General features: G+C 41.5%; 1 protein-coding gene across 1 annotated transcript in view; it reads left to right on the top strand.

The window, feature by feature from the left end:
- AAMP (angio associated migratory cell protein) overlaps window positions 1-10798 on the top strand; it is a 12092-nt gene extending 1294 nt beyond the window's left edge. The window contains 7 exon segments of the mRNA XM_083155026.1: window positions 90-253; window positions 889-1004; window positions 3552-3655; window positions 6714-6804; window positions 8637-8661; window positions 8664-8790; window positions 8912-10798. Coding sequence (XP_083011152.1) covers window positions 90-253; window positions 889-1004; window positions 3552-3655; window positions 6714-6804; window positions 8637-8661; window positions 8664-8790; window positions 8912-8987 — 703 coding nt within the window. The 3' untranslated portion in view covers window positions 8988-10798.
- The last annotated feature ends 293 nt before the right edge of the window (window positions 10799-11091 follow it).

The following is an 11091-nucleotide window of genomic DNA, read 5'->3' as shown; positions in this document are numbered from 1 at the left end:
ACCTGTTTATTTTTTAATTGTACAATTTCCATTTTATTGTTTCTGTTAAATCTGACTAAAGGTTTATCTGTTTACCCTGCATGCTGTAGATGGCGCTGTTACGCTTTGGTTTTGTTGGACACAACTTCAATTATCAAGCACATAACACTTTCTTTCTATATTTCTGAAGGGAAGAAAGCTGTTGTAGGTTACGAAGATGGAAGTGTGCGGATATGGGATCTCAAACAGGGAACGGCACTTCATGTCCTGAAAGGTGACCAAACCATTTAGTAAAATCCTTTTAAAGGGTTTCCAATTACTCCTGGTGAAAAAAAATATATTTTTCAGCCCCACCCCCTACTGATGATCACTGAAAATGGAGCTGCTTTCAGGGATTTTGGTTCCCCTGCCAGATGCAGGAGAAAAAATCCCTGGTAAACCACAGCACATGCCAGTTTAATGGGGCTAATTATCCCCCAGCAAGCCCATTCATTACACGCGATCTCCACAGTCTTATCCACCAATATCTACACAAAAACAAATAACTGTCATGATTTGTAAGGCGCCTCGAATTGAATTTTTCTGGTTGATGTGTATCACAACATTGGGGCAGATGTATTCAGCCTTAACCAGAGATAAATTCAAGGGTGATAACGAGAGATAAACATCCAGCCAATCCCCCTCCTTACTGACTTTTTTAAAACACAGCCTGTACCATGGCAGTTAGCAGGTGATTGGCTGGACGTTTATCTCTCTATCACCCTTGCATTTATCTCTTGTTAAGGCTTAATACATCTGCCCCATAATGTGATCTTCCTTTTATGTATATAAATTGAGAATATATTCCCTAGAATGATTGTGAGATTGCCTGTTATTTTCTGCAGTCTGACTCTCTTGTCCTTGCTGTAGGATCAGATGGACATGCAGGGCCTCTGACGTGCGTTTCCTGTAATGCTGATGGAAGTCTGGTTCTCACCGGCTCTGTGGATTGCGACACAAAAATGGTTAACACGGTAACTGGAAAGGTGAGGTTTTCTAATGGTTGCTAACCTCACAATACATGCATACATTTGGTGGATTGGTTGCATGTCAGTGTATGAGATGACTTCTAATTAAGGATCTGTTTCAGTGTTGATCACTGATCAGCGAATTGTCAGATCGAGCAATTCGGGAATGACTGTGCAAGTGTACAGTACGTATCCTGCCTCTGGATCGTAAATTCAATGGGTCTGAAAGGAAGTTTTGGGGTGAAAATTTGCTGTTTCCTGTGAGTGTCCGAAAAAATGCAGGCATGCTCAGGCGTTTTAAGGGAGGGTCTGTGATGTCTGCACCGGCCTCTTATCAGCCTGCTCAGTTGTGGAATAGGAGAGGAGAGGGCCCACCCTCTGCCATTCTTTTAAATGAAAGCTTACAGAGATTGGCTGTGAGAACTTTTCTGCTGGATGCATGAGTCTGTGTCCGGCGGCGCAGACCCTGGGCTCTGCATGCCTACAAAACAGGAGCAAGTTGGCCCTGTTTTGTAGAATGGCCTGGTCCCTGCCCCCCAAATGCTGCATCATGTCACTTATGCGGCAGCTAAGGGCGGACTGCAATTAAATATTCCGGGCCTCTTCTGCACATGCGCAGTTCGTCTTCAGTCATATTTGTAGCTAACCCCTCGGTTTGGGTAGAGATCCAAATCGGACCCTTTTCTTAGACGATTTCTAATAGTCACTTAACACACTGCACTTTAAAACCTTTTGGATAGATATAGATCGATTAGATAATATTAGTAATCCTGCTCGAAGCAAAAACTTCGAAAGCTAGTCTGCTACCTTCTGTGTTTGTGCATGTGTGAGAATGGTGTAGTTTCACTCTCTGCCAACAGGTGGCAGTGTTTTGGAGACTCACGGATGATAGACCAATAGATGATATATATGTGCATGAAAATAGAAACAGGGTTTAGCGACCAATGATGCTATATACTAAAAGGACAATTTTATTATTAAATAAGGGATTTATTAATACACAATTATATAAAAATGCATAGAAAATGTAGTCCATATGTTAAATGATTAATATAAAAAAGGGGTGACCCCTTGAAGTATATACGAGGAAATGCGTTGGTTCTGCCTGTGATCACCTTCTACCTCTGAGTTAAGCGACCTCATTATCTTTGACGTTCTTTTATATATCCCATTTATATACTTTTTTTTTTTTTTTTTATGATCATTTAACATATGTAACCCATTTTATATGCATTTCTATATAATTTTGTATTAATAAATCCCTTATTTTATTGATATACTTGTCCTTTTAGTGTATATAACCTCATTAGTCGCTGAACCCCTATCTATTTTTGTGCATATTCTTACCTAGCCTCTAACCAAGGCTTTTACCTTAGGGGATAGCTGACACTTTTATATATAAGGGTTGCATATACAGACCTTTTTACTGACAATTATTATTTTTTTTTTTTATACAAGATTCTCACTTTTTATTGGCAATTTATCTAGACATTGCACACAAGAGGCACCCCACATTCAACATACATATCTTCTCTTATCTCAAAATATCTTCCAACCCGACCTCTACTCTCCTCCCAAGATCTACATTTCTCATCCACACTCATTACTTGCTCCCATTCCCGATTTGCAAGACTTTCTTCGGGCTGCACCCACTCTGTGGAATGCCCTCCCAAGCACAATAAGACTTTTCCCCAGTCTCCAAACCTATAAACGTTCCTTGAAAACTCATCTCTTCAGGCAAGCTTATCAAATTCCAGAACCAGTCACAGAACCTTGCATTCTGGTGGAATCGATGCAATAAAGAATACAGTATCAATGCCTATTTCCCTATAGATTGTAAGCTTGAGCGCAGGGCCCTCCTACCTTTTGACTGTCTGTAAATACCCTGTTTGTTGTATCCCTGTCTCCTTTTGTAAAGCGCAACGGAATATGCTGCGCTATATAAGAAACTGAAAATAAATAAATCTGTATATTTTTTCAAGAGAAAGTAGAGGCTATGGAGTGAAAGCTTTTGGGTTTTCCAGCCCACTGTCCTAATTTATTGATCATATTTTTAATATTTTTGTTATTGAATCCACAAACATATACGTTTTCTAAAATTATAAATATCACTCAGAATGTTTTATCTCCTTTAATCTTTCTCTTTTATTTTCTATTTTCATTGGGTTGTGCAGTGGTGGATGACTTTTAGTGCCAAGTTATACCTTTTATTGGCTGACAAAAAAGATTCTATTTACGTTTTTGTGACCCTAAGGAGTTCTTTGTGGTGCACGGTTCCTGTAGCTTCCAATAGTACTCCTCCCCTTAATGTGAAAGAATTAGCCTGTATTATACTTTCACAGATTTTTACAGATAGCATGTTTATTATAAACAAGTGGGCTTTCATAGTAAATCTTAAAACTCCCAAGTAATTATTTGAAGATTGTTAAGAAATAAATAAAAGCTGTAAATTACTACTTGCCTAAGGGTTTAACCCCTTTGCTGTGGAGGAACCAAGTTATGGATGAAAGACTCCCTATTTTAGATATCATAGGTCCTATTTTGAATCTGTTATTCTGTCTGCAGGTGGTTGGGATCTTCAGGACAGAAAGCAATGTGTCTAAAGCCTCAAAACGTGAAGAGGGAGAATCTGAGACTAATTCGGTGGAGTCTTTGGGATTCTGCAATGTGTAAGTCACTGAGGCTTGAGAAGGGGAACTTCCCACTCAAGCTTGTTATATCTTCCATTCTGTCTTTCTTTAGACCACATCAAATTCACACTTCTCGGCTATCTCTTTTTGTGCCCAAAACCCTTGTGGGCCTAAATGACGCCCTCCCATACTTCTTATTTAAGACAATAGACTGATTTTACAGTAGATTTCAGTAGTCTTTGTTTTTGCTTACAGTAATCCCATCCCTGGTACTCCCGAGAATTTTCCAGGCTGTGCTCCAGACTGGCAAACCCGGAAAATTCTCGGGGGTGCCACTGCCTGCACTCCCTCCTGAGTGCTGAGATCAGTGATGCACTCCGCTTCAGCCGCTGCCTGGCCCCGCCTCCTTCCCCGGCTGTTTGCAGCGTGACCTAGCTAACATCACGCTGCACACAGCTGGGTTGCCAGGTGCAGCGGCACTGCCTGGATCCGGGAGTCACAGTGATGGGTTTTTGTATAGGGAGCGCTCCCCCCAGAAAACTCGCCCAGTGGGGAGCGCTCCCTAAAAAAAAAACACCACTGAAGGGCTTAAGTAAACCATTAACACTAAATATAACCTTACCTGGGATAGCAGCGTACAGATTGGTATGGCAATTTACTTGCAGTGCATACAATTACTAAGCAGTGGATTTTTATCTTTATCTGCTTACTGGTGGGATTGCATCCCGCTTATTTCCCAAACTGTTGGAAACCTTGCAGAGAATACAATTGAACATTCTGGCGCCATCAATGTGTTTACCATTAGAAGTGCAGAAACCCCACCTTTGCTAAGCGGGTTTAGATCCTGCTGAAATATGGAGGTAGTGGTCACCAGTGAGATGGCTGGAATCACATGATGTTTGCTGTATGTGGTCAGTCAGAGAGACGAATTTCTATACGTCGAGGCGACCAATCGGCCCGTTAAATCGGACCAAATCGCCTCTCCCTGGTCCAATGCGTGGTCCTGTGCACATCAGACCCGACCAGGTGGCCGGACCGGCATGCCGCCCGACCACCTGTTTCTCCAGGCGGCGAGGCAGACGGTAAGCAGGGACGCAAGCAATCCATCACAACGGATCGCATGCGTCCCTGCCACCGGGTCCCGGCGGCTTGCAGGGTATCAGGTGTCCGTACACTGCTGCGAGACGTCGCAGGCAGTGTATGGGCACCTTTACGGTATGGTGCCAATCATTTATTCAATAAGGAGGCAGATAGCAGTGGTACTTTTCTTATGGGGGGAATATTATTTTATTAGGGGAAAAATTATTATTTTAAGATCTTATTATATTAAATGGGCTGTATTGTTAACTGATGGTTAAAACTATTTTTATGACAAGACAACATTACTTTATTATATAATCACTATTTATATAGCAATAAATATTGGCCCATCATAAAAAAGATTTTTAAATGCCAATTGACGACTAATTTAGATTTCCCTATTACTGTAATAAATTCATGAAATGTCTCATGTCATTGAACATTAGTAGTAAGTTTAGTGGTTAGGTTCTACAGTTTCTTCGTAATGTACTGATGTGCAGTTTCAAAACCGAACAACCCCCTCCTTCCCTTTCCATTTAGTACATTTACTTACTGAATATCCCTGGGCATTATCAGGACAATTTAATTTCAACAAGGGTGGGTGAGGGACGGGTTTTGTTACTTTATTTTATTTTACTGAACACTCCTTATATATTTCGGACTGTTTGGGTTATTAAATGTTTCCTTATCCATGCCACTATTGTTCTGCTGTTTTATTTCTCAACTCTTGTATCTTAATGCCGGTGGGAGAGTCAAGTATGCGGTTAATTTACTGTCCCAGTTGGTCCATACCTTTTTATGATACTTTATGTATTGTTATTTTGCTCATATTGTGGGGTTCGATCTTACATTTTTTTTTTTTTTTTACTACTTTTCCTTTACTACTTTTAATCTATATGTCTACTATCCTGTACTTAGGGAGGGTTAATGCCCTGGTAATTATTTGTTACACTATCCTGTTCTTAGAGGATTAGGGGGTGGGGGGGGGGGGGGGGTAGGTAGGTAGGTGGTTAGCTAGTTTATAGGATAGGGGTACATTCTTCCTCCTTCCCCCCCCCCCCCCCCCCCCTTTTTTTTTTTTTTTTTAAGGGGAACCAAGTATACATAAGTTGGGGATAGGTCAAACAGGGTGGGGAGTTATGGGGAAGGTTTGATTTAAGGGGTGTTCATTTTTGTTTTGCTTTCACTTCCATTTTGTCGGTCAGGTATATTTGTATGACTTGATTGATCATTCTGTCTTTATTCATAATATCAATACAAGAAACTCCAACTTTACTTATATATGGGGATATGAGTATATTTATGAATATGTACTATTTTGACGTTACTGGCTGCTTCTGTTAAACCCGAATGGCGCCTTCAGGTGACTGAGGAGGCACGGGTATAGGTTAGAGTTATCCAGCAAATCCTGTGGGAATACTATACATATATACTAGGTGTGCTTTTATGTACTCTTCATTGCTGTTTGTGATGTGGTTCCAACGTACTTTCCTTTTATTAGCTGTTTTTTTTATTTCTCTTTTTTATTTGTTGTCTGTGTAACCAAAAAAATAAAAATGATTGAATACATTTTTTTTTTTTTAAAGTAGACCCCTAAAAATGGTTGCCATACCATAGGTCGACATGGTTGACACCCACAAGGTTGGCGCACATTTTTCACGTTTTGTGTAAGTGTGTATGTCCACATAGGTGTACAGTGCCCCCTTGCACGGCTCGCTGCGCTCATCATGCTTTGTGCACACTATTATATTCTCACTCTATGCCCACTTTGATAGTAAAGTATGAACCAAGTCAGTCTACACCAAAAAAGGTAAATCATCGTGTTGACCATGTCCATGTCAAACTTAAGCTTGTGTCGACATTCTGTCAATGCCGACCTTTGATATGTCAACCATTTCCAGGTGGTGACCTAGTCACTTTCGACTATTAGTGGTTGACCTAGACATTGTTGACCCAGGGTGTGCATGCGGAATCATTAAAGACTATAGAATAAATCTGCACTGTTTTGTCATTCTAGTATGCCACTAGTGGCTGTCGGTTACCTAGATGGAACTTTGGCTGTGTATGATGTTTCATCTCAGGCTCTGCGACACCGGTGTCAGCACGAAGTAAGTGATCTCCTGTAGCAAGAAAATAATTCAGTGCATGTACAGTTCAGTATCCACTAAACGTATGCCATACTCGCCTACTTTTATGTTCGTTTCGTGGGGCTCGGTTTGTCTTAATTAAGCCACACCTTATTCTGGCAAATTCCACGATTCGCGGCTCTTAGGGGAGGGAGGTGGTACTGAATGATGCAATATGCATTTGACAGGCAGAGGGAGTGGGATTGGGGGGGGGGGGGGGGGGGGGGGAAGAGAGGGTACTTGTGAGTTATCTGGACGCCCGATTTTTTGATTGTATGCCTTAAGTTAAGGCATACAATCAGATGCGATGCGATATCGCATCGCATCGCATGCGATATCGGATGCGATGACCCGATTTTTCCATAGGAATCAATGTTAAAATGATTCCTATGGAAAAAGGGGTCCTTTTCATACCCCTACTATCCAAGTGGGCATGGAGTTGGATATAAACCTGTGGCGAGCGTAGCGAGCCACCGAGCCCGAAGCGTGGCGAGCGAAGCGTGCCCCGCGAGGGGACGGTATTCCGTGTCCCCTCGCGGGGCTCGCTACGCTCGCCACGCTTCGGGCTCGGTGGCTCGCTACGCTCGCCACAGGTTTATATCCAACTCCATGCCCACTTGGATAGTAGGGGTATGAAAAGGACCCCTTTTTCCCATTGAATTCCATGTTAAAATGGACTCAGTCCATTTTAACATTGATTCCTATGGAAAAATCGGGTCATCGCATCGCATCCGATGGTCGCATGCGATGGTCGCATGCGATGCGATGCGATGTGCCCGATCCGACCCGATTTTCAAATCGGGCGTCCCGGATAACTCACATGTACCGAAGAGAGTCTTGCCCACCCTTCTGGGAGGCCGGGAGGGGGAACCAATTTTTGGGACCTTCCCGGCCATTCCTGGAGGGTAGGTAAGTATGACGTATGCACATTTATTTTATATGTACATCAAAAATAGCTTAAAAGTAAAGTGCCCCTGATCTACAATATTTACACGCATTTGTCTCCGATATCATCTGAAGCTATGGTCATACATAGTTTAGGATTCCGAGACCACATCTGATATGAATATATACGGAATAACCACTTGGCTTTGAATATTACATTATCTCTTTAGTGGTCATTAACCCTTTGAGTGCCAACGTTTCTGTGAGATCCTCAAAATATCCGCTAAAAATGCCAGCGCAGCTTACGGCTTCCTTTAGGTGCAATATCTAACTAAACCTAAAGTAATTGACTTTGCTACATTTATACTAAAAGAACAGTCGCTGGGAGTGATGCTGGCATTATTACTGGATATTTTGAGGATCTCTCACAGCAACGTTGGCTTTCAAAGGGTTAAGTTCTATTGTTTCTGACCATGTTGATACAGTAATTCCTTCACTCTTCCCAGCATGCTGTTGGGCCGGTAGAGAGACGGCCGCTGACTTGAAGGGTTATAATTGATCTCATCACCTTTCATTTGATCTGATGTAACTGCCACTATTACACTTTCCCAAACAGTCCAGGTTTTAAAGCGATCCATGCTCGAGTCCATATAGTTAGTACCTAAGCCAGTTTGCTTTAACTGTCACCTGTGCTCAAGCATGTGTATATGTTTAAAACCTGGACTGGATGGCAGATTATGCAAAACTGTGGCCTACATAAAAAAAAAAAAATAGATTAAACGGAGAACCTGGTACTCACAGCTGTTGAACTACACCTCCCAGCATGCCCTGTAACAGTTTTACAGGTTTATTTGAAAATACATATATATCTTTCCCACTATACATTCTATTCATGGACACTTCCTGACCTGTGCTTTCTCTGTAAATAGTCCGGTATTGTGCAGCTCCTATGGAGGATAACTCACCGGTGGTCTACACCTGCAGTTTAGACGGTGCAGTGAGACTGTGGGACTCCCGATCGGGGAAAATGATCAGCGAATACTGCGGACACACTGCTGAGATTCTTGACTTTGCACTGAACAAGTGAGTTTGTTTGTTTTACCAATGTCCCAGACACTTGAAAACACTTAAAGCTTGTATGCAAGATGAGATGACATCGCAAGAATACAAGGTAACCTGTTTGTTTACTGTTCTGCTTTTCCAGAGAAGCTTCCATCGTAGTGACTGCCTCCGGAGATCACAAGGCAAAGGTGTTCTGCGTGCAGAGGCCTGACCGTTAGACATGGCCGATCACCGCCTCCGTCCACTGTACAGAACAAGCTATCATGGGAAGCTGGAACTGTTTAGTGTAATCTTTACTGCATAACATGTGGATGCCTCTTATTTCATACAAATACTCTTGTATGTGACTTTACACGTATGTGGGCTTGCATGTATCTGTTCACCCTATCTTCATGTTGGTGGGAGTAAGGAAAGAGAGGTGGTTGATATCTTAAGAATAGTTGCACGCCATGAATTTAGGGCATCCCTAACTTAGCAGAGATGAGTCCGTTGATTTTAAAGTGGTATCTGTCACCTTGTAGGTGCGGAACCGAATATGCAGTTTATCAGTTCACTAGGGACTTATGACCTTGAAAAGGTACAAAGTGCCTCATGCCTCAATGATGTCACTTTTTCATCTAGTGAGTGTATAGATTGCATGCTCCTTGGCTACCCTGCAATAGGAACAAGAGATGAGTATAACTTAGTGGGCTCATTCTCGCCCAGGGCTAGTGTTCTATTCTGACCTGCTACGGGCAAGCACTTCCATCCCCTAAACTGGCGTAATGGAAATCTCCCATTTATTTCTTTAAAAAAAAAAAAGTTAGTGATCCAGGGATAATGTCAGAAATTATACTTTTTGTTTTTGTAATATAAAGGGCTGTTCATAATACTGCAATTGCAACAACAAGGCACTCAGGATTTTGTGATAAATGGCGCCTCTAATATAGATGGGCTTTGTTCTAGAACAGAATCGGCCAGCATAACCCCCTGCTTTATGATCACACAGGGAATTGCTTGCCTTTTGCTGTCCAAGCCAAGAGACTGTGACTGTTTTTTGAGGCACCTAAGCCTAGACATGTACAGTTAATTAAACATAAAATAACCACAAAACGCATTTCAAAAACTTTTCGCATTTATGGAAATCCATGCACTTCCTTTCATATTAGAACTCAGCATTATAAAGTTGCTCCGTGTAACCATAGATTAGATAGACCACTTTTATCCCTTTACCTGTATTGTGATCATATTTGGCTGTATCAAAGAGCCAACTGCACCATTCTGCAGACTTTAATCAATGAAAATCAATGAAAAATATATTTTTCTAATTGGAAAACAATTGCCTCTTTCCTATATCTTGCTTCTCACACTGTTCTGGTCATATGTCAGAGAACGTGAGGGAAGCTGTTACCAGTGAACTGTCCTGTACAACCTATCACTAGTAATGCAGGGAAGTATGAAAAGAAGAACTAATACGGCTTAATAATGCATTCAGTATGTCCTATTTTATGAATTTGACCTTTAACACTGGAGACCAATCTGTCATTTCACTAGTAATTGGTGACATCACAGAGACAGACTAAAACTTGTGATCATACTGCCAATCAATGCACATTGTGCTATGGTCATGGCTTTGGGTCCTAGTAAACGGGCTGCTTTCTCCTTGATGTCACTAGTTCAAGTGAATGTGAGGCTGCAATCTCAAGTCTATCTACAATGTGGCTGCCTCTACTGTGTACATGATGGCTACCAGGAGATATGCGACGGCAACCATTCTAAAGATATGTTTTTCTATTCTCCAGCTAAAACATTTTGGCTTTTCTCTGTGATGGAACAAATCTAAGAGTGCCTTAGTGTGCCTACAAATCCAGCTTGCTGGGGAGGCCTTTATTAAAACCCCAATATCTTGTGTGTGAGAGGCAGATCCTGACACAGGACTGAGTACATATTTATACGACTTGTGTTTATGTAGATTTACATTTCTGGAAGATAAGCATCAGAGTGAGACGATTATATAGCAGATTATTAAAGACAAAGCTTTCTTAACTCAGTCGCTACCATGTCGTCATTTTGCAGATGTCTACATTACACAAACAGGGGGCGCGAGAAGAGGTTGGTAGAATTTTTTAAAAGGAAAGGCTCACCAATACAAGTGGGGTATGGATGGTTTAACTCTTTTTAGACTTTATCAAGTGTAATTTGCTGATCACTCACTTTGAGAATACAAACACTCTGGCTGATTTTATAGTGAAATGTATTAAAAGGATTGAGCGCCTTCTACAACTTGGTATAATTTCACAAAACCCGAGGGCAATTCTTAAATAGCACCATAGATTGTGGCAT

This window comes from Crinia signifera, chromosome 7, assembly GCF_055691185.1.
Source record: "Crinia signifera chromosome 7, ASM5569118v1, whole genome shotgun sequence".
Classification (NCBI taxonomy): Eukaryota; Metazoa; Chordata; class Amphibia; order Anura; family Myobatrachidae; genus Crinia; species Crinia signifera.
Note: the sequence above shows the minus strand (reverse complement) of the source record. Positions and strands in the feature narration are given on the sequence as shown.